Source organism: Marmota flaviventris, chromosome 16 (genome assembly GCF_047511675.1).
Source record: "Marmota flaviventris isolate mMarFla1 chromosome 16, mMarFla1.hap1, whole genome shotgun sequence".
In the NCBI taxonomy this organism is placed as follows: Eukaryota; Metazoa; Chordata; class Mammalia; order Rodentia; family Sciuridae; genus Marmota; species Marmota flaviventris.
Window position 1 is genome coordinate 69,054,399 of NC_092513.1, and position 26,920 is coordinate 69,081,318.

General features: G+C 38.5%; 1 protein-coding gene across 3 annotated transcripts; it reads left to right on the forward strand.

Annotated features, from left to right (window-relative positions):
- The first annotated feature begins 5 nt into the window (after positions 1–5).
- Rnmt (RNA guanine-7 methyltransferase) lies at positions 6–25,805 on the forward strand. Of its 3 annotated transcripts, none has more exons than XM_027920688.2 (11): positions 6–198; positions 2,273–2,728; positions 4,135–4,270; positions 7,222–7,347; positions 9,349–9,458; positions 11,712–11,893; positions 12,387–12,551; positions 15,499–15,616; positions 18,713–18,814; positions 19,888–19,921; positions 21,716–25,805. In XM_027920688.2, exons 2-11 carry the CDS (start codon positions 2,351–2,353, stop codon positions 21,751–21,753), a joined length of 1,389 nt encoding a protein of 462 aa, XP_027776489.1. In that variant the 5' UTR covers positions 6–198; positions 2,273–2,350; the 3' UTR covers positions 21,754–25,805. The 3 variants fall into 3 exon arrangements, with proteins under 3 accessions (XP_027776489.1, XP_071458600.1, XP_071458599.1); XM_071602498.1 differs by lacking the exon at positions 6–198 and adding an exon at positions 337–361; XM_071602499.1 differs by lacking the exons at positions 18,713–18,814; positions 19,888–19,921; positions 21,716–25,805 and adding an exon at positions 18,147–18,703.
- Positions 25,806–26,920: the final 1,115 nt, after the last annotated feature.

Below are 26,920 nucleotides of genomic sequence, written 5' to 3' on the forward strand. Positions count from 1 at the left end.
CTCGGCCTCCCGCGCCGAGGTGCTTCTTTGCACGCTGCCGCGCGCGGCACCTCGGGACTCGTAGTTCCGGCGCGGAGGAGGTGCGCTCCCAGACGGGACGTCCTGACACGTGACCTCGCGCCCCCGGAAGTGACGTAACAAGACTCGCGTGGCGCGGAGCCGCCGTTTCCGCAAACAGAATCGTGGGTGGCTGTGTAGGTGAGTGTGGCTGGCGGAGCGGCGGTCGCCCGGTGCTGTTTTGTCGTTAGCCTGTCGGCTGGAGGAGGCAGCAGAAAGAGCGCGCCGACTCCAGGCCGGGCTCGCCTCGCACGAGCCGTGTGCCTCCCGCACCGGCCGCGCGGAGCCCCCGGCGCTCGGCAGAGTGGGTGCTGCTCGGGGCGTGCGGGCGGGCGGGCGGGCTATGGCTCCTCCGCAGCGCGCGGGCCCGCGCGACCGACGCAGAGCCGCACCAGCGCGCGCCCGGGGCGGGCCCGGCGTGAGGTCCGGAGCGGGCTCGTTTTGTCCGAGCGGCGCCGCAGAAGCATGAATCCAGGTCCAGCGTTAGGCCGCGCGGGTGACGTAAGGGGACCGCGGCTGGGGAGGCCCTTCTGTGGCAGCCCTTCTGTGGCGTGGTCTCGCGCCCTGGCTTGACAGGCGAGCTGGTCCCGGGAGGTGTAGGCCGGCGGCGGAGCCGGCTCCGGAGGCGTGGTCCACAGCCTCGCTCGGCACCCCACGCTTCTCGTGCGTCGCCCCGGGGTCTGCGGCCCGCGGCTGCTGTGGTTCTGGGGCCAGCTGGAGTCGGTTTGGAGAGTGCGCCTGTGAGATTCTGGGGTGCAGCCTCCACGGTGGGCAGGCCCGTGCCAGCGAAGCCCTGAGCCAGTTGACGCCCGGTTTTGAGTGTCCTTATCCAGTACTGTAGGCCTCCTGGGTGCTATGCTCTCTATTCTGGGGGATTATGTAGCGCATGTGTGGAAAGATTGCCCTGTGTAAATACAGAAAATACAGTCCACGCTGAAGTTCCAGTGCTAATTTTAGGCGATAATTGCAGCGGAAGATGATAAACCAGAGTTTTTTATTTGAATGTAAAATCTTTTTCTTTGTAAGAAATAAATGAAGGAGAAGAAATAGAAATCTGGTAATCCGGAGACCAGTTTTCCTAGATAATCATTTTAAATAGTCTGCAAATTACTTTTCTGGTTGACCCCCCTCCTCCCCCCAGTCAGTTCTTCCTGCTTGACATCTTTTGGTACTGGTAACAAAATACCTTACCCAACCAGTGAAAGTTAATGTTGCTTGAAATCCATCTGGGTCTCATAGTGACTCTTTATATCTATTCCCTTAAGCAACTTGACATTCTTTTTCTTTGTGCACAAGGCTAAAAAAAAAAAAAAAATCCCTCTTCATAATTTCCAGGCTCTGAATTTAATCTATATTTAATGGATCTCGCATTTTCTTTTTTTTGGTTGAACTTTTGCTTTCTCTTTTCTACTTCCTTTGAATAATACTGTTTAACAGTTTAATAGTAGTATGTATGTAGTAAGTTTCTTGAACACATAATTCACATAGAGCTCCTCTGCAATAGGAGAGCAGTAAATTTACTAACTTAATAAGCAAACCACCATAATAATTCCTGTCCAAAAGATAGTTCAGTTCTATTCCTCGCCCTTCCGTAGGCCAAAGAACATATTTGAAAAAAAACTTACTGGTTATTAAACTGCAGGGTGATCTTGGAACTTGTCTAGAGCCATTTCAGCTCTCTTCACTTTTCACCTAATTGGAATGCCCATTATGAAATAAGTACTTCAGTAGTTCTTGCTATTCAATTCCTTTTTCTCGATTCACTTAGCCCCTTAAACCAGAAGAGATGTCTAACAGTTCCCTTTGTTAAGTAGTTTAATCCAAAGGATTTAATAAGTATTTACATTCTATCAATTATAGTTTAGAAAATTACTACACATGAATTGGGAAAAGAGTAATATTTGTGCTTAGTTTTTGGTTAACCACAGTTGCTTACTAATAAAGTGTGTGCTTCTGTTGGGTACTGCAAAAAACTTGGGATTTGGGAATTACGATGCTCCACCTTATTTGTATATCCTTGCTTTTGTCAATTTTAATGCCCATAGTGACTTTTATGAATAATTATAGAAATTCATACCTAATATACATATATTAACATTTTGCAATATTCTCTCTACAGTAAGATAATGAAATTAATTGACCAGCTTCTATTTAAAATTGTTTTAGAGTTTGGGCGTTAATGTTTGTAAATAACATAAAATTCTTGCCATTCTAGTGTTGGTTCATGAAGTTTTATCATCGATTCAAATAATCAAGAATAGAAAATTCTGCAAAAGCAGAGGAATATTAAAAAATGGCTCTTGAACAGGCAAAAACATCAGTAAATTCTGAAACAGAGACTTCATTCAGTATTGATGAAACCACAACAGCTTCTGGGACTGGGTTTTCTGTAAAGACTTCTGTCTGTGGGCAAGTAGACACACCAAAGAAGAGAAAAGAATTTGAAGATGATCTTGTAGAGGAAAGTTCCAGATATGAGGAAGACAGTCCATCCAAGAAAAGAAAACTTGATGTTGAAATTGTCCCAGAGGAAAAAGGTTCTGGTGATGTTGAAGGTGTTTCAAGGAAAAGAAAACTGGAAACGGATGATCTGAAAGATGAACCTTCCACTGGAGATGGCACTCAGAAAAAGAGAAAAGTAGAACTTGAGGATGTTCCTGAAAGGCAGAAGGTATGTGAAATGGGTTTTATTTATGGTAGAATATGTTAGCTGGAAATGTGGAGCAGATGTGAATTAACGCTGGTTGTTAAATAATCATATTTATAAGTTAAGAATATTCTAGTTTTACTAAATGTGGCTTTAAGACACAATAGGCTTTTAATTATTAGCATTTAATTTTTGTTAGAGTGAACTTGAATCACATGAGGTAATTTTTATGTTATTTCAGAATTCTTACCAGAAACTTGAAGGCCATTGTTTTTTAAAAAAGAGAAGAATATATGAGGTCCACATGATTTATTTATCTATTTCCCTTTTCATTGGATATTCATTCTTTTGGTTTTGTCTGAGGTAATTAAGATGGTCACTTAAAGTGGCAAATTTCAAAATCATACTCTACTCTACATTCCTTTATTGATGTAATTAAACTGCATTTATCTCCAACTTCTTTTTGAGGATCTGGCGCCACCACTTTAATTAATAGCCATTTTTGTCTATGAACTACGGCCATACCAAACTTCTCATTAGTGTAGTTTAAATACAATTGATGAAATTTCCCTGATATTTGCCAGGGAAATTGGGGAGCAAAGGATAGCAAATCATTTACAGTATTGGAAAGTTGAGACAGAATCTGGAGTTGGAGAGAAAAGTAAAGGAGGAGTAAAATTTTGGCCATTGTCCCTAAAGAGGCAGGCCATGCTTTTCATGTTGGTGTTCTTGAAACAAAGGGAAGCTTGTATTTTATATGTAGTTTTTCAGACATTTACTGGCATGTTGTTTTTTTTTTTCCAAATGAAATTTTACCCTTAAACCCCACATGTAAGGTAGATAAAAGATGAGGATAAGGAAGGTGGGAGAATCTGAAGCCCTTTACCCACTACGGAATTTTTATATAATGCCTAGTGTCTTTATAGAATGCAGATTGAAAATTGTTGATTTAGATTAATAGTATATAGTGGGGGTCACTGACACTGAACATAGCCTACTATCTTTTAATCTCTTTAAACATTACCTTATGTTTAATCCTCATAACAATTTTATAATAATATAACAAATGTAATAGCTTGTTTCTGTTTTATTCTCTTGTAGGAACACAATAGATTGGTTTTATTAAGATATTGTCATTAAAATTATACAGCTGAAAAATCAATATAAAAATTTTAAACCTAGATTGTTTTTCATAGGGAATAGAGGAGAACACACCTTGGGTCTGGTAATGATTAGTGGCATTTACATGGATAATGCCTTTGCTTAGTAAGGTTTACTTCAGTAATTGTTTTTTCTTCCATAAGTCAGATATTCTGAGGTGATTTGGTTTTATGTTGCTATTGTTGGGCTTTTTTTGTTGTTGTTGTTATTGTTGTTTTTAAAACCATGTTCTGAATCTTGAACCTTAATTTTCTTTCTTCTATTTTCAGAACTTGGAAGGAGGACACAGCTCAACAGTAGCTGCCCACTATAATGAGCTTAAGGAAGTTGGTTTGGACAAGCGTAGTCAAAGTCGTATTTTTTACCTAAGAAACTTTAATAATTGGATTAAAAGTGTGCTTATAGGTATGGTTGGTTTTTTTCCTTTTAGTATGGAGGCTGTTTCAAATTTTATTTAATTATTTTGCAGTGCTGGGAATTGAACCCAGGGCCTTGAGCTTGCTAGGAAAGGGTTCTATCACTGAGCTATATCCCCAGCCCTAGCTTTCCTCTTTATTTTTTCCCTTCCCATTGTTAACCATATTTCAAACTACTGGGTTTTTAATTCTTATTCATTCAGTGATCAAAACCTTGACTTTATAAAGCTGGAGCCAAAACAGATGTTTGAGATAAATCTTTTTCCTATTTACTTTTTCTCTTTTTTTCATTTTGGTACCAGGAATTGACCAAACCCAGAGATGTTTAACCACTGAGCTATATTCCAGCCCTTTTTAAAAATTTTTTGTGTCAGGGTCTTACTAAGTTGCTGAGGGCCTTGCTAAATTGCTGAGGCTGGCTTTGGATTTGCCATCCTCCTGTATTAGCTTCCCAAGCCACTGGGATTATAGGTGTGCACCACCTTGCATGGCTCCTATATACTTTTGATTGATTGCCTAGGGTATTAATTGATGTTAAGTTGATCAGACTTTTTCAAAAAGCAGTGTGCTTCTTTCTACTTAGAATTAAGGTGGTCTAGTACTATTAAGTGGTTATTTGACTCTAAAAGTTGTTGAGCATTGGCCTGTTGCTGCATTGGTTACACTAAGTAAAGAAAATGGGCCGCGTCATGAGATTTGTTATTAGGTTTGTTTTTTAATCTCTGGTCCTTTAGTGAGTTGGCATTGATGGTCCATTGAACTTTGGCAAGGGATGGGTTGGATGATTTCTTAGAAGAAATAAAGTTTACTTTGAGGATTAATAAAAACATTAAACTTTTTGAAACCAACATTTTATCTATGGAAACTTACCTTTGAAATTAAAATGGAAGAGAGTGGACAAAATATAATTCAGAATATAATTATAATTAATGGGTAGACTTATGGTACACGAGTTTAGAGAGTATTTGAAGGCTGGTGTTTTTTGAAGCTTTTCAAAAGGGTTATTTTGTTCTATTTTTTTAGCCAGTTTAAGCAAAAGCAAGAATGCATTCTTAATATATTAGAATGAATAAAGTGTTAATTATGAGTATTTTCTACTGGTTTTGATGATAATAGTTTTCAAAGAAAAAAAATCATCTATTCTGAGAAGCATTAGGAGTAGGAATTAACTAGGCTAATTTCAAATCATTTTTCTTTGTCATTTTTATTTTTAACATTAAATAACATTTTCCTTTTTTTTATAAATATATATCTTATAGCTTTTGCTTCTTTCTTTCTTTATTTTTTTTTTTAGAGAGTGAGAAAGAGGTAGAGAGAGAGAGAATTTTAATATTTATTTTTTAGTATTTGGCGGACACAACATCTTTGTTTGTATGTGGTGCTGAGGATCGAACCCGGGCCACGCATGCCAGGCGAACGCGCTACCGCTTGAGCCACATCCCCAGCCCAAACATTTTCTTATTCATTATAGAAATGTGACTTATTTGATTCTGCCATTGTTGGCTAGGGTAAATGAGTGTCTGCTTCTCTGAGTTTTTTTTTGTTTTGTTTTTGTGTCCTGGGGAAAGAACCCAGGGCCTTGTATATGCTTAGCAAGTGCTCCACCATTAAGCTACATAACCAGCCCAAAGTATTGGGCTCAGCCTCTATTCTTAAACTCTGACCTAGTCCTAATTTCTTTTCAGGTGTTTTTGTCTTAATTATCCTCATTGAAGCAGGTAACTTACTGGATATTTTTTTTAACAATGTATCATTTAACCATGTATTTTTTTCATTGAATAAATATCTTGAGCCCATATTTTGCCACATTTTATTTACATTATTTTTATAATTAGGAAACTCAGCAATTCTTTCAAAGAGCTCTTTGTGGTCCACACCTGTCTTGCTTGTAATGCAGTCAGTGTGATCTGTGCCAAGCTCCCTTTCGGTGTTTCCTTTATCTCCTAAACACATTCTTTATTCATTTTTTGCTTTTGTAGTGCTTATAGCTTACTAATAGTTCTTGAATGTGATAAAGTTTTTTTTTTTTGAAAATAATGTTTCATGGTAATTTTCCTCTTAGCCTTACTATGTAGAAATAGATTTTATAATTATTTATTAACTCTCTGGTTGTTTTCATGATATTTTTTTAAGATTCATGACAAAATTAAATATGGAACACTTGTGCTTCTCTCAAATTTACTTTCAGATCTTATAGACATTGAAAGGCAGAAGTATTTATATAGAATGTTTTAGCATCAAAATAGTAGTACATGCATGAACCTAGAAAGTTTTGAACTCTGATAAAAACAGGGAAAGTGGATCCTAGGATTCTTTATTATGTCAAGTTTTGGAATTGCTGAATACTTTGTTTTAATATATTAACAATCCTTTAACTGAGGTTGCTCTACTTGGTTATTAATTTGGGCACCTATGATTTTTATTTGTTGGCTATTAATGTATTTCAGTAGATAAGTATGTTTAAAGATTCTGATGATCTGAAAATTAAAAGGTGAGTAGAGTTTTTCAACAAGTTTTTGTTTTTCTTTTAGTGGTAAGCCTGATTGCTTTTATGTGAATCAGAAACTATTAGTCAATGTGTAATTGAACACCTAGAAACAGAAAGCTAAAAAGAATGAATAGTTTTTTTCTCTTATTGCATCTTCTTGTATAAATTAGAATTTGAAATGTTTACTGTTTGATGTTGACTCAGATTCTAAAAGTAACCTTCAAAAAGCTGCCTTAACTTTCTGAAGTGCCAAACTGAAGTGCCAGTCTTCAGATATAGATCAAGTTAGTTAATTCTTGGTCATATTTTGAACTGTTAAGTTACAGATAACTAAGTAAATGAAGTGTAATAATTTATATTACATATTAGACATTGGTAGATTATTAAGTAACAGTTTATGCTTCAGTAAAAGTTAAGAAAAGCCCATTTATTATGCCTGATTTCTCTCTTAGGGGAATTTTTGGAAAAGGTACGACAGAGGAAAAATCGCGATATCACTGTTTTGGACCTGGGATGTGGTAAAGGTGGAGATTTGCTAAAGTGGAGAAAGGGAAGAATTAGCAAGCTCATTTGTACTGGTAAGTTAACCATTAGTCTAGGAAGGAATGGCCAGTGATCAGTCTTATCAGTCAGGGGAATGGGCAATTTGAAAGATCTCTTTATTAGCAAAAGCTAAAACATCTTTAGGTAAGGTGTCTAGGGGCTATGTACGAGAAGGATGTTTTCAAAAATTAATTGTAAGACTTTTCTGATGATTTTGTAATAGATAGTGAGCCTGTGATAACTTGTTCTTCCCCAAAGGAAGGAAGCTATCAAAGATAATAGTCATGTCTACAGGACAAATTTGCAAAGATCTCCACTGGCCAAGGTAGAAATTTGAACATCAAAAACAACAGTGACTCAGCATGTCAAATGAAAAAGACTCATGTTCACTCTTAGAGGTTGCTGAGAGATTTATATTTTGTAACTCAGTACTTTAAGAGGAAGGAATAAAACGTTTTTCTTACCTCTTCCCTACCTGAATAGTATTTCAGGGAAACCAGATGGTTGAAAGAGGAAATTTCTTTATTGAAAAATCATAATAAAGAGAGGACAAATGATAGAATTAGAAAAATCATAGATCTAGGCCACAATCTTAATAAGATGCTTAACCATTCAATGAAAGGGTAATAGGAACTTAACTGTTAAGTTCCTCTCCTAGCACCTGGGCCCATGGTCAGTCTGACCCTGCCGTGGGCCAGGCAGACGCCACACTCCTTGTGATGTGAGGAGTTTGAGGAAGGAGAGCAGCATCTCCTGCAGTTTGCCTGAGAAGCAGCTCTCCAAGATTTTGGTTTGGTGAGCCTGTATACTTAAAAAATTATTGAGGACTCTAGAATGCTTTTGTGTATGTGGTTCTAGCTATAGATTGATATTTATGGTTTTAGAAATAAAACAGTTTTAAAGTGTTTTGATTCATTAAAATAAACTTCATGAGAAGACTGGTATTTTTCTTTACATTTTTGCTAGCCCTTAAAGACTGGAATAATAGCAGACAGCTAGACTTGTGGTAGTGTCTGTAGTCGATGTTTTATGTTATTTTAGTTGATACATAGTTATAAAATGAAAAAACATTTTAATAGTCTTTTCAGATAATTGTGAATATTCATCTTTGATTCTATATCAAAACTCAACAAGTGGTAGTTCCTTAAAGGTTTATTATAATGTGGAAACTCTTACCTTATTGATGAGTTCTCCATACTAGGTTCCAAAAAATCCATTAGTGTGTCCTGCACATTCTGCATGGTTTTATAATATTTGGGAAATTCTGTAAAGTTATGCAGTTCTAAGTGTTGACACCAAGAAATCACATTTGTTAAATATATCACCATTGATGAGAAAAGCCCTAAGTATTAGGAAGCTGCTTACCAGTGGTGGCCAATACAGCTTTTTCAGAATTTTAATTTTTGCTTAAAAGTCAAATTTTATCTTTGGCAACAAATACTATCCATGGTTGTTTTTGAAGTGACACTTATATCTATGTCTCTAAGATACTGTAGTCTGAATAACCATTTTTTTTTAACCCATCATTTTTTCACATCAGAATTACTTTCTGTAAGAAAAGTGGCCAATGTGCTCACAACTCAGAACAAGTCACAGTAGCTTGTTCTGTAAGGCAACTGGCAACACTTGGTTATATGACAAAACCAAGTTTTGTTACTTCCCATTTCATCACACACAATATCAAAAGACATGTATTTAAGAACCAAGATTTAATAAAATTATGTTTTAGTGACTTATCAAGGACATTAAGCGAACTGGCTTTTTCCAGTTGGTTCATAGTGGTGAAGAGTGTGTGAAGTGTTGCCAGTGGCATTTGGTGCTGCTGCTTTGTATTGATGATGAAGTGCTTGTATCATAACCTAGATCCTTTTGAGAAATAATGCGGAGTTTTGCACTGGGACAAAGAATTTTAAATGAAATAGAACCTCTTGCTGATACCAAGGCTGGATTTCATGACAAGTTTTATCAGTTGAGATTGTTGTCTAGATTTTTGCCATTCTGTGTTGATGGTGTCTAACACTCTTCTGCCTTTCCAGATATTGCTGATATTTCTGTCAAACAGTGTCAGCAGCGGTACGAGGACATGAAAAATCGTCGTGATGATTATATTTTTAATGCAGAATTTATAACTGCTGACTGTTCAAAGGTACAGGGTTTTTGTTTTTGTTTTTGTTTTCCATGCAGTGCATTTATTAAAATATGTTTTGAAACATTAAAAATTTTAGGACATTTTCAGTTTCAACTAGAAATTCTATTATGATAAATTCCCTTCAGTAACCCATTGAGTACTTCTGGGAATTTTTTTTGCTTTTAATAATTTGAGTTGTTGAAATTACTTTGTTGCCTTTTGATTTGGGCGAGATCTATTTCCTAGTATAATCACCCCTTGGTAGCCAAGTGGAGTTTAGGTTCTAGGACCCACAGATACCAGAATTCACAGATGCTTCAGTCCCTTATATAAAATGCGGGGGAGGGGTGCACAGTATTTGCAGATAACCTATTCACATACTCCCACATACTTGAAATATCTTTAGATCATTCACAATACCTAATATAATGTAAAAAATATGTAGATGGTTCTTAAACTGTATTGTTAAGGGACTAATGACAGAGAGAAAGTATACATATTCAATGTGTTGTGGGGCAGGTCGCTCAGAAAACACACCAAGTCCCAGTTTTGTCCAAATTGAAGAGTCTTTATTTAGCTGGCCAGCCAGCGACTGCTCCCCAGAGGACCCATAACTGTCTCTGCAAGGAACAGCCCCAAGCCTGAGCATTTTAAGTTATTTAAAGGCAAAAATCACATCCAGGTTGACATAGCTGTAAGCAAGCAGGTACAGAAGCTGGATTGGGCAGTTAGCGAGGCAGTGCAGTGGGAACATTGGTATTTCCCACAGGACTTTCCAGGTTGGCATAGCAGCAAGCAAAGAGAAGGGAAGTGGGTCAAAATGACCCTAGTTGAGTACAAGTTAGAGAATGGTTACTAACGACAATCTCTGACAGGGTATATCACCCAAGAAAAATGGAAAAAGAAGAGAACAATTTTTTGTTATACTTTGTGTTGCCAAGTATATTATGCTAGGTAACTGTTAATGGGTACAGAGGTGGGACTTTCCCATGGGAGAAGCATTTCTTACATGATATGGAGTCTCAGGGTAAAATGGAGTGTTTGGTCATTACCCATATGGCCTGGCCCATAACAAATGTGTTTTTTTTTTTTTTTTTTCAAACCCACGGTTGGTTGAATCCATTGGTGTAGAACATGAAGCTGGGATGGGCTATTTAAGTAGAATAACTTAGTATGTTTTCTTTGTAATTTATTAGTTTCCCAGCATAGCAGAATCTTTTTGTTTTTTCCATCTCACCTTTTTTTTGTGTGTGTATGTGGTGCTGGGGATTGAACCCAGGGACTTGTGCATGTGAGGCAAGCACTCTACCAAATGAGCTATTTCCCCAGCCCACTTCCACCTGTTTTGAAATTTCTGAACTATTTAAGATTGAAGAGTTGTAGAGGTACTTGAGCAGTGAAGATCCACTGTGAAATTGGTGCTGCATGTCTGACTTTGTTAGCTCATTTAAACATTGGGTGGCTTTAATCACTGTACACATTTTGTTTATAATTTTGGAAGTAAGAAAGAAATGTAGTAAACACTTGTATTTAAGATTCCAAAGGTCAGGTTTTTCTCTTTTTTAACCCAAGTTGTTATTGAATGTCATTTTACTTTAGCTGTCAAGTAAAGCCAAATGAAGGGATTAATTTTTTAAGAGTCATATTTGATTTTTTTTTTTCCTGGTTCCTGGGATTGGACTCAGGGGACCCTTGACCACTGAACCACATCCCCAGTACTATTTTGTATTTTATTTAGAGACAGGGTCTCACTCAGTTGCTTAGCATCTCGCTTTTTGCTGAGGCTGACTCGAGATCCTCCTGCCTCAACCTCCCAAGCCACTGGGATTATAGGCATGCACCATCAGCACCCAGCTTGATTGACTTTTAATGTGATTTTAGGCTTACATTTTTAAAAAAATATTTATTTTTTAGTTGTAATTGGACACAATACCTTTATTTACTTCTTTTTATGTGGTGCTGAGAATTGAACCCAGGGCCTTGCATGTGCTAGGCGAGCATTCGACCACTGAACTACAACCCCAACCCCAAGGCCTACATTTTTAAATTATTCTGAAAATGGGAAGCAAGTTAAGTCTTTTAAACTAGAATGAAAGAATGATTTCTTTTAAGGTTCTTATATATAACAAGGAAAAAAACAGTTTGAAGACTTTGAACAAAGATTAGTTAGCAGGGCATATTTTAAGAATCCTAAATTCTGGGAATTAATTTAAGTAAAGTTTTTAATCTATGCTGTTATTTCAAAACCTTAACCCATTTAATTTGTTTCAGGAACTTCTGGCTGACAAATTTCGTGACCCAGAAGTGCGCTTTGACATCTGTAGTTGTCAGTTTGTCTGTCATTACTCATTTGAGTCCTCTGAGCAGGCCGACATGATGCTCAGAAATGCCTGTGAGAGACTCGGTCCTGGAGGTTATTTTATTGGTACAACTCCTAACAGCTTTGAGCTGATGTAAGCACTTTTAACTACTTTGAGTTTATAGAATATTTAACATTAAGCTTACAGAATTAAGTAGCACATTTTGATCACAAATAAAATTTATACAAATATGCCATTTAGTTTTACAAATGCTGACCACTTTGATAATGTATTTGAGTAGATGCTCAAAGATGAATTTTTTAAAATCTTATGTGTAAGTTGGAGACTTACTTACATTAAGCCAGAGGTTATAGTTGTAGGCAGACTCCCCAGTCAGCTGCTGAGGCCCAGAGACTTAGCCCAGCTGTCACGAAAATGATATCTTCTAGCTTAATTTTATTAGTGAGACTGTTAATGGTCTTATAGTATGCTGATTCTTAAAAGTAGCTTGAATCCAGTTACAGAGTCAATCAAGTGTCTTTTGCAATTGCATCATATAGCTTTTCAAATACATAATCTGGTTTAAATAATTTATACTGATCACAATTTTAATATTTTTGTTGGGGTTGGGGAATAACTCTTCTAGAAGACGTCTTGAAGCTTCAGAAACAGAATCATTTGGAAATGAAATCTATACTGTGAAGTTTGAGAAGAAAGGACATTATCCCTTATTTGGCTGCAAATATGACTTCAACTTGGAAGGTGTTGTGGATGTTCCTGAATTCTTGGTCTATTTTCCATTGCTAACTGAGTAAGAATGTCATTTATCTGTTACTATTCTTTTTATGTCTTATGAGTAAAAGAAAGGGGAAGAAAAACCAATATTGCTACTTATCCTCTATTTTAAATGGGGTCCAAAGGAAAAAAGCCATGTATACAAGATGGTAGCCTCAGATCCAGGATTGGTTCCCTAGGCTTCCTATAGCCCAAATTTTCTTTTAGTCCTGTAGTTATTTAAGAAAAAGAGCCAGTTGCTTTCACCTTGTAACAGAAAATAGCTGACTTTACAGTTAGCAAAAAGCTTTTCTTTAAGCAACTGCTTGTAATTTTGCTAGTATAAAATGAGTTTTATTAAATCAAAAGTCCTTCTTTTAAATGAGCTGTGTATCAAAGTCTTGCATTTCAGTATAGTTTTGCAATTGCCTATATCTTACCAGCAATGTTGATAATAAAATCCTGATTCAGGAGTGTATTCTCCCATGTGCCTGAATTCCCAAGAGTCCTGGCAAACTGTAGATTGTAGGAATAGTTGTGATGCTGGGCTCTATCAGGTAAAGCTTTGAGGCCCTCTCATATGTCTTGATATTGGTGATTTCCCTGGTGGGGAGAAGATAAGATCCACTTAAATGGAGCCCATGTGACAGCTGATCAAACTCAGTTCCCTACTTTTTGAAAATAAAAATCTGTTAAATATCAACTGAGAAAAGCAAGTTTTATTGTCTGCTTAGTTTTGCTTGGTAATTGTTTAAATTGGGACTCAAGTTAGTTTTTAAAATTATGGTTATAAGGTTTTCAGGAGTTTATAATATGTACAAGTTCTATACAATGGTATAAGAAGGTCAAGTAACATTATGACTAGACATGAGGAAAATTCTATGTATGATTTTATAAATATTAGCTATTTATAACATTTTTTAAATTCTTAAGATTTAGTTAGCTTTGGAGAAATTTACCACTCTTCAAACTTTATAGAAGAAGAAATAAAACAGTTTTATTCTTCATAAGTGCTACACAAACTTACCAGTCTACCTGCTGCCTAATAATGATAAGTTGCCTAATTGGATAAGCTTATGAATCACAGTACTCAGTTTTAATATCTAATTTTTAATTAATTTATTCAAACAGGTACTTAATGAGACAGTCTGAAAATGATAGCAGTTTTAAGATGCCCTTTTCCAATAAAAACCTGAATAAAAATATAAATAGCTTTTACTATAAAACCCATTCAGGTTATCCAAATTTAGTTCCTTGTAATTGCGATATTTTTAGGTATAAAACCTGGTTTCCTTTCTAAAGACTTTCTTTGAAGATTGATAGAATCAGAGACTTATCTTTGCTCATTCTGACTTTCCAAGAAGGGCTAATTGAGATAACAGAGGGGCCTCAGTTACCTGTCTGCTATCCCCTCACACTCAAGCCCTCCCACCTGCCTTATGAGGGTTTTCCTCTTCCTCTCTCTCTCTCCTTTTTCCCCTTTTTTGATGGTACTGGGATTGAATCCAGGACCTCCTGCATGCTAGGTAAGCACTCTTCTACTGAGCTGTCCCCAGCCCTTTTTATTTGCGTCAGAGCTTGCTAATTTGCATAGGCTGGAGTCAAATTTGTGATCCTCCTGCCTCAGCCTTCTGAGTAGCTAGGATTACAGGTATGCACCACTATGCCCAGCTTTCCCTCTCCTCCTTACCTGCTCCTTAAAATCATTAAGGCTCTTATTGTTGTCAACACATACATAATTTTTATAAACTTTGCAGATAGAGTGGAGAAAACAAACCCATGGTGTAATAGGAGACACTTGAGGATTTCAGGAAGACACCTGTGAAGGAGTGCTAAGTCAGGGTACGAAGGATGAATGGACAGTTGAAGGCAGGAAGAGTGTTTCTAACATAAAGGACACTGTGCGAGAGTCTGGAAGTGGGAAAACTTGGCTAGTGCCATGAACTGAAGGAAAGCCACTGTGACTGGATCATAGGGAATCAGGGCCCAGCCACTCTAGAGATGGCAGCATCCCTTTATAAATGAGTGCCTCAGAAGCCATGTTCAGAGCTTTCAAATTGTGTCCCAAGTACACTGGAGTTCAGTGAAGGAGGCTAAAGAGGGTAGTGATATGACCAGGGTTATCTTTTTGAAAACTTATTTGGTTCTATTGAGAGAGGATAAAACTGGAAACAGGAGACGAGTAAAATGGTTTCTGGACTGAAACAGCGAAATGATGATGATTGGTGCAGGATGGTGTCAAGTGAAGGGATAGGAAGTGGACACTAAAGGACTCGGTCAAGTATAAGCATAGTCCGTGTAGGAGACCGAGACATGGATCTACTGCAGTAGCAGAGATTGGCAGAAAAGCAGTCATGAGGTTCAGCCTTGGATATGAGAAGTTCGAGGACATGACACACGGGGGAGGGATATCTGATAAGCAATGGAGTAATGGAATATGACTGGATAGAGCGAGCCTCAGACAGCTTTCAGCATGCTGGGTAGTCAGGGCAGGCAAGAGAGGCTCTGAGCCACACTCTCTTAAACCCTTGAAACTTAGAAGTCAGGTTAAAAGAAACCTATAAAATAAACTAAAAAGAAGCAGTCCAAGATGTGTGTTAAAGTTAATAGTGCATCCTGCCAGAGAGATGAGAGTGAGTCTTTTAAAAAGGCAGTTGGCAGCTGTTTTCAATGCAGCCATAGTGTATCAACCAAAATAAAATGGAATTGGTAAAAAAGTATTCCCTGCAGTCCCTGAGAAGTTGTTCTTTCTTTCATTTCCTGACTGACTTTTTAGGAAACAGAAGCTACTCACTAGGATTTAGAATGCATGTCTTTGTTGGTGGGGTTATCAGTATGTCAACTCTTCAGTTTTTTATTTTTAACTCACAAATTTATGATAGAAATAATCACTTTTAGAGTTAAACCCTGATGTCACTGTTTTCACTGCAAAAGTAAGCTGCTGAGGAACATTTTGAAAGCCTTTTTATTAATCTTTTGGACAGAATGGCAAAGAAGTACAATATGAAACTAGTCTACAAAAAAACATTTCTGGAATTCTATGAAGAAAAAATTAAGAACAATGAAAATAAAATGCTATTAAAACGAATGCAGGCCCTGGAGGTAAGTGTTTAGAAAAGATAAAAAAATTCCAGATGTGGTGAACTTGTTTGACTGCTCTTGAGATACTTTCAAGTCTGTTTAGATACTAGTTAGGTGTGTCATATGTTATATTTATATTACACAGATTGTCATAACTGCTCAGGACTGTTCAGCTCCTAGGACAGAGCTTGATACAGAAACTTTCCATGATGGGTACTAAGTAACTACTTAATGAAGGAATGAATGATGCTGTTATCAAATTCAGTGCACTGTTTTACAGTAGCCTCAGGACAGTTGGCATGGGGGACTGGATATTTCTTTGTGGTGAGATGCTATTCTGGGCACCCTCGGGTGTTCAGCAGCATTCCTGGCTCTATTCACTAGATGCCTGCCAATAGTACTCCTGGGCCCCAGTAACAGACACAGGCAAATATCCCCTGGCAGGTAAAATTACCCACTGATGAAAACGGTTTCTTTACAACACTGCCCTGTGATTACATCAGTATTTTAGAACCTTCTTGGCCAAAGTATAAGATAAGCTCACACCATTTGTAATTTTGATCTTTGATAACTATTTAGCAAGACTTTAGTCTGTTATGCTATTGTTGCTGGGACTCTTGTCCTCCTAATAAAGCAGTGAAGGAGTCTACAAACTATAAACAGTCGTTGATTGCATTTCTTTTTTTCCTTTATCAAGCAGTGCTTAATTGGACAGATCTCAACTATTCAGTGAGATGCTTATTGTTGACCAGGATCACAGACCAGAAGTATACTTAAAATGGCATTAAAGTTCAGAGAGTTCATTGAATTCAGAATATTCTTTTAATTACTTGAAGCATACTTCATCTTATTCTCATAATTACCCTATAAAGTAATAAAAGCAGTCACCTTTCCCCCTTTTTCTGTACTCTTTTCCACATTTTTTACTGGTGCGTTATAGTTGTACATAACAATGGGATTTGTTGTGACATATTTGTACACATATATGTCATATATGAATGTAATTTAGCCAGTATTGCTTCCTAGCTCTTCCCTCCTACTCCTTGGTTCCTTTCTTCTACTGATTTCCCTGCCATCTGCCCCCACCTTACTTTTCACATCTTTTGAATGGGCAACCCAAGGCCCAAAGAGGAAAAATGAGTTGTTCAAGTTCACATAGCTATTAGCTTTTATATTTTATTTAGTGTTATAGGTAGTAGTCAAAAGTCTCATGTTGAAGTTGCATCCATGCCCACAAGATGAAGTGAGAAGATTTTCTTTAAGTCTTAAGTGATCTTTTGCAACCCAATGTCAATTAAATGTTCATTAGTTATGTTTCCTGTATTTTAGAATTAGGAATGTTTTTGTTTGTGCTGTATTCAGAGCAGGAGCTTATTTCATTTGTCTTGATGGAGAGGAGAAAACTGGAAACTTTGTATCTTATGTCCCCACATGCTTTATGCCTTTAGCACACTGCGCTTACTGACAGGCTTTGCATGCACAATGGTCAGTTATTTATACTTAGCACACTAGTGATGAATTCATTTGTGTAACTTATTTAAAATATACTTAGAAGATGGGGTATGAGATACCAAGGATTTATGGTTTGTTAAGCACTTATACTCACAAGCAAAGAATTTAGCATGATGTGAGAGTACTAGCCGTCTTGAAAATGAAGTCATGAAGGGAAAAGGCTGAGAAGCACGAGAGCTGTGGATGCTCAAGCAAGTAGTAATAAATGTCGTATTTCTTTAGCACATTCTTCTCCATTTTTCCTTCTCCCCTGTGCTGCCTTGAAAATATGACCTATCACCATGGCTCTCTGGAACATAAGCAATGATAGCACACAGCTTGGAAAAGTCCTTTAGTTTTTTCCTACTTCTTGACCAAGTCTCTTCCGATGGCCTCTAAATGACTTGGAGGAGCGGCCAGGACCTGATAAGAAGATGTTACTTGGGTGGCATTATGGAGGACAGTTTGGAGGTGCATTGAGACCAGAGGTGGAAAGAACAGTTAGCTTTAGTCTAAGAGATTTAAATTTGATATTTGCCATAAAAGTCTTACCTTTTTGAACTTGCATCTTCTGTTTTGTTTTTTGGTGGTACTGGGTATTGACCCAGAAGTGCTTTACCACTAAGCTACATCCTCGACATTTTTTTTGGGGGGGGCGGACAGGGTCTCACTAAGTTGCTGAGATAGGACTTGCAATCTTCCTAGCTCAGCCTCCTGAGTCCATGGGATTACAGGCACATGCTACTGTTTCCAGCTACATGTTTTACTATCCTAAACAAGGCCTTCTGTTGACTTGAATTTTTTATATGTATTATTTCTAATTGCTATTGCGTTGCCATCATGTTAACATTTAGCTCTTTTGGTAATACCTCTTCTAAGCTTTGTATTCTAAGAGAAGAAATCTCTGAGTGGGCTGTTAAGAAGATGCAGTTTGTGTGTGCCACTAAATGGTCCTGGGTTGTAATTAAATTATATAGTTTGTTCCAGCCATGAATATTCCAATATTGTGATAAAAATTGGCCATAATAACTGCTTTAAGAGAGGATTCCTTCCATTTTAGTCAGCTTTTCATTGCTGTGACCTAAAGACCTGACAAGAACAACTTAGAGGAGGAAAAGTTTATTTGGGGCTCATGGTTCCAGAGATTCAGTCCACGGTCAGCCAGCTCCATAGCTCTGGGCCCAAGGTAAGGCAAACATCATTGTGGAGGAGCATGACAGAGCAAAGCTGCTCAGGACATGGCAACCAGGAAGTTGAGAGAATTCCACTCACCAGGGAAAAAATATAAACCCCAAAGTCACAACCCCAGTGTCCTATTCCCTAGCCACACCCTACTGCCTACAGTTACCACCCAGTTAATCTATGTCAGTGGATTAGTCCATTGATTGGGCTACAACTCATAAACTAATCATTTTATCTCTGATCATTCTCACACATGATCTTTTGGTGGCCACCTTGTAACACTTCCCCACCTTTTTTCCCCTCCATATTTCAGAAATATGTGTAGTTTATAACCCTGAAGTAGCACTTTTGGATTACTCCTATTATTTTATTGCAGTGATTTACTGTGTTCTGAATTGTAAATGTCAATGTGATATCTTCAGTTAGAATCTAATGTTCCCCTAGCCTTATCCTGCAAATGAGAATTCCAAGCTCATCTCTGAGAAGGTGGATGACTATGAACATGCAGCAGAATACATGAAGAACAGTCACGTAAGGTTACCTTTGGTAAGGGTTCATTTTTTGAAGTATTTTCTAGGAAATGGGAAAAGCATACATTAAGATGTGTGTACATGGAAACTTGGGAAACCTACTTGTTTACAGTACTGGGTTTAGTGAGTTACAACTCGAATGTACCATAGTATGCTTCCCCTAACTTATAATGACTTTGGTGCCACAGAATATAGAATCAAACTTATTTAGGTGAATTGAGCATGGAGTGCTATGTCTGAGACAGTAGAGATGGGGAAAGTTACAGGCACAGTCTGTAGGTTACCCTGCTTCCCTAGGTACTGCTGACTCAGGGCTGAGTGCTCTGGCTGGAATGGGGGAAGGACATCCTCATTCTCATTTCTGTGGACGATCCTCTTTTTAACTTGTGGACATAACTGTACCATGGTGGTGTCTGATGTTGCTGTGCTTTTGTCATAGTGGAAGCTATAGTCGTCATGATGGCATGCTTCTCTGGTGTCCTGGAATATTGTTTGCATTCATTGCTTCTTCGGAATTGAATTAGGTCCTAGAGCTGTCACTAGCGCTTGTTGGATGAGTGTATAGCAACACATGTTTTTAGACTGAAATGTTCAGTGTTTTGATAACTAAACATAATTTCTTTTGTGTGGTCTGTAGTTTCTTTTAGAGTTCTTTTGGAAAACAGAAAAATATTCTTCAAGTGCTCTTTGATGTTATAATATAGACTTTAAATTTTTTTCATTTTTCAAGTAAAAAAAAAATAAAGAAATACTTTAGATACATTCACCCTTTTTGGTGGGAGGACACAAGTGGTGAAAAGATGTTTTTAAAAATTAATCTCAGGCTTGGGACATAGCTCAGTGGCAGAGTGCTTATTACCTAGAATATGATATGCCATGGGATCAATGCCTAGTACAGCCCTGGTGGTGGGGGAAGCTAACTCTCATTGGTTTCTTTTATGTGCTCAGGTCATGATACTTTTCAGTAATTTGTGCATATGCTTACAGGAAAGTTGGGAGGGTGGGTGGCCTTCTTAGTCCACTACTGAAAAATCAGTGTATGTTTACTTCCATGTTATATCTAAAATTGTCTTTCTTTTTTAATTTTAGGGAACCTTAAGTAAATCAGAATGGGAAGCTACAAGTGAGTACATCATCAAAGCTGGTTAACTGATAATTACAGATTATTTGAAAGGATCATTAAAAGTGGAAAATTTTAGAATTTTTCTGCCACAGTTGAGGTGCTGTGTGTTGATGTTTAAAACAGCACAGAAATTACCTGTGTCTCTGTGTATGTCCCATGCACTTTTCTTGCACAACTGTGGAATAACTAGAGAAAATATATGCAGGCTGTTGCCAAGCCCTAACTTTTTCTAGCATACATAGACATTTTTCACTGCCTCCTTATAACTAAACAGCTGTCTCTATTTGGGGTTTTCACCTCAGAATATTTTTTGGCTTAGATGTCATGTCTGTGTATTTTATTTAGTTCTGGCCATTCCAATGATGGCAGTGAAGTCATGGTACTAGAACCTTTAGTGAAGCCGCAGTGGGCCGGGGATCTTGGGAGGAGTGTGGATGGGAAACAGGCGTGGCAGGAAGGCATGCTGAAGTGCGGCCCTGTCTTCAGAGGAGAATCCAGGGGTCTGGGAGGTCTCTGAAGCAAGGCATTTCTTGAGCAGTTGGAGAGAACCAGACAGTCATGGCAGTGGCCATAGTTACACCCAGGAGTCCTTGCAGTGGCAGTAGTTGGACAGGGTATGTGACTTGGCAGGGCTGCACTACAGAAGGATCACATGGAGGAGGGGACCAGCCCTTGTAAGCCATCTGGCAGCTAAGTCTCTTGGCCTGCCTATGAGTGCTAGACAGCTTGTGTCCTTTGTCAGCAGGGTTGTGTGGTGGTTGATCACTGACTGTTTCCTGCTCATGCATCTGCATGTGGCAGCCACATTTCATTTCAACTGAAAGAAATGCAAAGCTAATAAAGAAGGAGCAGCAGAGTAGTGTGACCAAGGTAGAGTTTTATGAAGACAGGTATATCTTCCTGTGCAGGTTCCAGAGTCAGCTTAATTTACATGGCCTTTGTCCTGACTTGCTGTTGAGTATCTAGTGCCCTGAACATCCCTTGTGGTATTTTCAGGATTTGTCACCTTTTTGGAGTATTTTTGCCCTACAGTCTATTGGTATTTTATTAGAAGATGTAATAGGTTTGGACTTCAATGTAATGCAGAACAGGGAATCAGATTCATTTAGCTGCCTTTGAGTGATCACTTGTCAAAGCAAGATATCTCATTTAAGCAAGTTCTCTTGGAAATAAATGCATGCAGAAATGTTACTGTTGGGGACAGTTAAATAGTACCTTAAATATCCTTCCTGGGCCCTACAACACAATTAGGTAATTGGATGAATTTGAATGTGTCATGTTGTATATATTCCTTTATATTTTCTCTAACTAGTTTTAAATTATGCCCCTTTTTTATATCTTCATGTTGTTTTTGAGTCTTTTTAAACAGAAAATTTAGATTTCCATTGCCACTGGTGTTTATTGTAATGTAATTATTCTGTCTAAATACTTTGTTTCAAGTAAAAAGATTTGAGTTATAAGATGTTTTGATTTTAGTTTTCTTTGCTTTTATACTTTTAGTTTTTCTTGCCCTAAATGGTTTTTAGGGCTTTTAGAGCTGTTGAATTGATTTCCCCATGGAATTTGGTATTATTACTGTACCAGGTTGATTTTTTTTTTTTTTAAGCAAATGGAAATGATCCTATCTCTGCCTAAATATGACTCAGATAATAGAAGAACCTGAAAAACTGATGAAGTTTTTCTTCTTCAAATGCCAGCCTAAGAATTTTCACCAGATTATGAATTGGACTGAGATTTGTTTATCCTGTGGATGAGAAAAAAGTAAACTGTTAATATTTTTTTATTTTTCTTTAGGTATTTACTTGGTTTTTGCCTTTGAGAAGCAGCAGTGAGCACTTATTCAGTGGCCCCAAAGCAATTCTCCACCCTACACAGATTTGAACGATCCATCTCATAGATCTGACAGCTCTCTTGTTTATTTTAATTATAAATTAATTGTAAATGTACAGGATGCTGCCGGAAACTCCAGTGTGTAAATTCAGCATTTGCTGTCTGTGACAGATTAACTTGGTATGTATAGGTAAGAATGAATTGGGACCTTTGTCTTTAAAAATCTATTTTCAGGTAATGTTCTAAGAATTCCATTTGCCTGTACTGTCTTAGCTTATAAAAACGATAACACGACTTGTTGAAGCAGCTGAATTCTTCACAGTGCTGAGTTGTCGAGTGTTGTTTACATGTCATACTTGCTGCAGCTGCATGGTGGAGAGGGCACATTCTGGATTACCATTGTGGGCTCATTTCCATGTTTTGTTACATATTAGTTTTCAAGATTAAATGGATTGCTTTCTGTACATTTGAATGCAAGTGTTCAGTATATGTTGCTAAAGTTATAAATTTAAAACTTGATTTTAGATAGTCATAAAAGTTGCCTAGCTAGAATTTTTATCAATTGCATTTTGATATGAATAATTATTTGTTAATATGTTGCAATTCTGAAACTGTTTAGAACATTTTAGATAGCAACATAGAGTTATTTTGGAATTTTAATTTCCTACAATAGCATTAATATATCCAGTTGTCAAAGTTGTAATTAGACGTTTACATTTCTTCATTGAACAGTGATGCCCTAATTTTTCTCAAGATTTATTTAGTGAAAGTCCCTTTCTTGTAAGCCTGTTGGAAATTTTTTCAGATTTGTATATGTAACTGCAACAGGCACATAGGACTGTAGAGGAAGTAGATGCTTAAACTTCAGATTAATCCTCACTGATGTTAGATCCAGGTTCCCACGCAGAAGTATGCAATTTCAGAACCATTATAATTGTCATTAAAATTGTCATTTGTATAATTGACTACTCTTCCAAAACATGCTTATATGAACTGTTGTCCTTATGTTATGCCAGCATTCAGGAAACTTGCCAGTGTTTGGATGAACTGAGAAACATTAAGATCAAAGTAGAGCGATTGTGTATTCTTTTTTAAATGGTTTATTTAAAGCATGGCTTACAAAGGCATTACTTTCTATAATTATCTACAGTACTTGTTTTAGAAACATAGTCTTTTAATTGGTTTATATGTTGCTCATGGTGTAGCAGGCTTTTTAGCAAGAGTTTCCTTCCTTATTTCTATTCCTTCTGTAATCTGTCAGTTTTACAAAAATCAAGTCTTTTTGCCTTGGTGGTGGCTTGCCTTACGTCACTTGGAAAACTAGCATTAGTGTATCTTGCTGGAGACCACTATTGGCCAGCAGAGGTTTGGTAATTGTCCTAGGGAGGTGTGGGAGGAGCACACTGTGCTCTTATTTAGGCAATCACCCTTCTCCCATGAGCTTTGTGTGCTGCTCTGCCTTACCTGTTCTTCCACTCCCCTACCTCTCCTTGCCACAGTTAAGTGTCTGGACAGTGACTGAGGATGATCCTTTAGGGGAAGGACTGGAAAAGGCACCCTGTTCATCAGTACCCATCACCAGAGGAGAAAGCTGGAACATCCCATAGTCTGAATGGTTGATTCAAGACATATCCAATGAGAGGGGCCTGATTTTTCCCTTTTGGGCCAGGAGGAGCCCATTGAGGTAGGCAGTTCATGGGAGTGGCTCCAGGGTACTCACAGACCTGCTCAGTAGTTATCCTCCAAGGATGAAATTAGAAATGAAGATCAGATCAGCTATTTAGGAAAGACAGAACCTGAGAAGTAGATAATTGATGTAGGAACATGGCCACATTGTGGTGCTACCAAGAACACTAACATTGAATTCTTTGGGCCTAGAATCTACTCAGGGAAAGATGGTGGCCACAGTGTTCAAGGAGGGGAGCTAGTAAATTCCAGCAGTTTCAGCCACACCTCTGGCATTCTCATTTGCAGCGGGTGGCAGACCTGACTTGGCATAGTGAGCTGGGCCTTGTGCCTGAGTCCACTGTGTTTCCCAAGAAAACTTTAGCCTGGCTTCAGTGGGAAAAGGCATTGAGTAGAAGCTTTCGCTTATGTTAATGAGCATGTAATGACTGAAAGGTTCATGGTCAGTACAGTGGGTTCCTTGGCCCACTCCTTCACCCCATGTTGGAAGTCTAGGAAGTGTGATCACTGCCTGACTTCACGTGTTAGATGATCAGAGCAGCAGGTGTGAGTGAAGCAAGCACCTGGTAAGGTAGGGTGCAGTGTTGCTTAGTGAAAAGGGTGCAGTGTTGCTTAGTGAAAAGCAGAACGTATCCTTCAGCCTCTTAACTTGTTGCCAGTGTGGTACTCTGATTTGCATTCAGGTTTCCCTTTTTTTTTTTTTTTTTCTTTTTTGTGGTGCTGCGAGGCAAGCACTCTGTCAACTGAGCTATTTCCCTAGCCCTCAGGTTTCCTTTTGATGAAGATGCAGCTTCTTGTGTAGGCCTACCCACAGGTTCAGAGTGGTAATGTGACTCCTCTGGTGGTTTTGTTTCACAAGCTGACTTTCCCTCATCTACCTCAGGCTTTGTACGTAGGTCATCTTGAGCCAGTCACTACAAAGGTCTCTAGGCTTGCAAAGTAGAGGCCATATCCAGGGGCCTGGACCCTGGAATAGAAGTTGTATCAAAATGCCTGTGATGTTTAGGCCCCGGTGGTCATATTATACCATGGGTCTGATGGTACCACCTCGCTAGCGGCTGTTACATCAAATACTATGCATCTGAGAAATGTTTTATGTCCCTCCCTCTGATAGCAATTTTCCTGATTCTTTGACATTTGAATGCAGTGGCTGCATGTTTACCTTGTAGTAGATCCATGTGGGACTGGGCCGGGGATTGTCAGCTTTTCTGCCCTGCTGTGTTTTACAGTTTCTCTCTGTTCCATTTAGTCCTGACACATGTACCTGTGTGCTTCTCTGCAGGATTGAGACATAAGATACCTGGAAATGTGCCCTAAAGTTTGGCTGTGGGGACTCTTGGGTGAACCCCAAGCCCTCTACTGTCTAGACTCACCCTGGGTCATCTTTCCTTGGGGAGAGCACACCTTAGACAAAGCCAAAGTTGACAGCTCACATTTATGAATCTCCTACCTTGTGTCAGTTGCTTTTCTAAATGTTTTACATATGGTAATTCATTTTGATCCTTACAACAACTCTTCATCGTGTGAGCACCATTATTTTCCTTTCAGTGAGAAAATTGGGTTAGAGAGGATACAGATTTGCCCAAAACAGAGGCAGCAATTTATCACCCCATCCAAGATGTGCCTGCAGTCCACTTGCATGTCACAAACCTCCAAGGGTGTGGTCCAGATGATCCTCGCCCATTCACTACCTGAAGCCTGAGGTGTTAGCTGTTGGGGCTCCACCATTTGGGCTCAAAACTTGAGTACTTAATTGCGTGTTTCCTGAAGGAGAGGCTTGTGGAGAGAGGTAGAGAGCATGCTCCAGTACTTGAACATGCTGGCGAGGAGGAAAGCTGGGCTTGGACTCACAGGGTGAGGCTTGCTGCCAGCAGCCATACCTGCAGGTCTCTGTGTTGGGGAGCGCTTCTCCTCATACCACCTGCGAGGCAGCACAAGTAGTGGACCTTGGCTGAGCAGAGAATGCAAGGGAACATGTCTGCTGTCTGAGCAGAGGAGCCAGGCAGAGGCAGATGGTTTTGTTCTCACTTTTTATTGAAGGAGGACATCTATACAGACCTCAGTGACACTTCACTAGCAGAATACATACATGCACTCACACCCAGGGTCCTCTCAGGCTTCCTTCTGACCACTGTCTCCCCCCCCCCCCCCCCCCCCAATGATAACCACTATCCAGCTAGAAGAGCATAGACTAGTTTTGTCTTGTTTGAGATGTTATGTGAATGGAATTGAACATTATGCATTCTTTGTATCTGGCTTCTTTCACTCAACAGTATGTGAATTTTTTGTTGTAAGTATTTGTACATGGTTCATTCTCACAGTTGTATAGTATTCCATTGTGTGAATAAACCACATATTATTTATCTGATGGATGTTTGGTTCATTTGCAGCTTTGGAACTGTTGGTACTTCCCCGATTATTCTAGCACATGAATTATTGTGCATGTAGTTTTATAATTCTGCCGTAGAATAGAACTGTAGGGCCACAGTACATGTGTCATGTTCACCTTTATTGACTACTGCCAGCTTTCCAGATTTGCAGTTGTCCCATAGTCTCACCAACTGTGGTGTGGGTCTTTTTCACTTTATCCTTATGGGTGTGCAGTGGCATCTTGTGGCTTCAGATTTTGTTGCACTGATTGTTAATGAAATTGAGCACTTTCCATAGACTATTATATTGGCCCTGGATTGTCCTTGTGTGAAAGTGCCAATTATTCTGTTGCATTGATTGTCTTTTAACATTGACATGGTTGTTTTAAATGTATCTCTTCTGGACACAAGTCTTGTTGAATGCATTGTGTTGTATGAATATATTTGGTGAAAAAAAAATGTTCTGCATTTTAATGGAGAACAGTTTCCTCATGTTCTCCTTCATAATGAGCATGTTCTGAATAAGCAGCATTCCATCTACTCCAAGGTCATGAAGGTGCTCTACTATGTTTTTTTCTTTTCTTTTTTATCTTTCACATTTAAATCTGAAATTTGCTGAATTGATTTGTGTTAATAATGAGAGGTGGGGTTTAAGGAAGAAATGTTACCGTATGGATTTCTAGCTATCCAGTGTTATTTATTGAGAAAAACTGTCCCTTCCTCACTGTGTCGATTTCACAATTGTCCTGTGTAGGATCCTGGCGGGACCTATTTCTGGGCTCTCTTCTACCCACTGGCCAACTTGTTGGTCTTCAAAACTGTGCCCACTGTTATAATCTCTGCATCCTCATGATGGCTCTTGATGTCAGCTGGCCTGAGGCCTTTATAGTGTTTCTTTTCCCTGGTTATTCTTGACTTTCTGTATTTCCTTATGATTTTTGTTTTGTTTTGAGATGGGATCTCACTGTGTTCAACTAGGCTCAAGCGATCCTCTTGCCTCGATGTCTAATAGCTAAGACTATAGAAATGTGCCACCACACCGAGATCAAAGGAATTTGTGTGTATGTGGAAGTGGGGGGTACTGGGAATTGAAACCAAGACCTCATGCATGCTG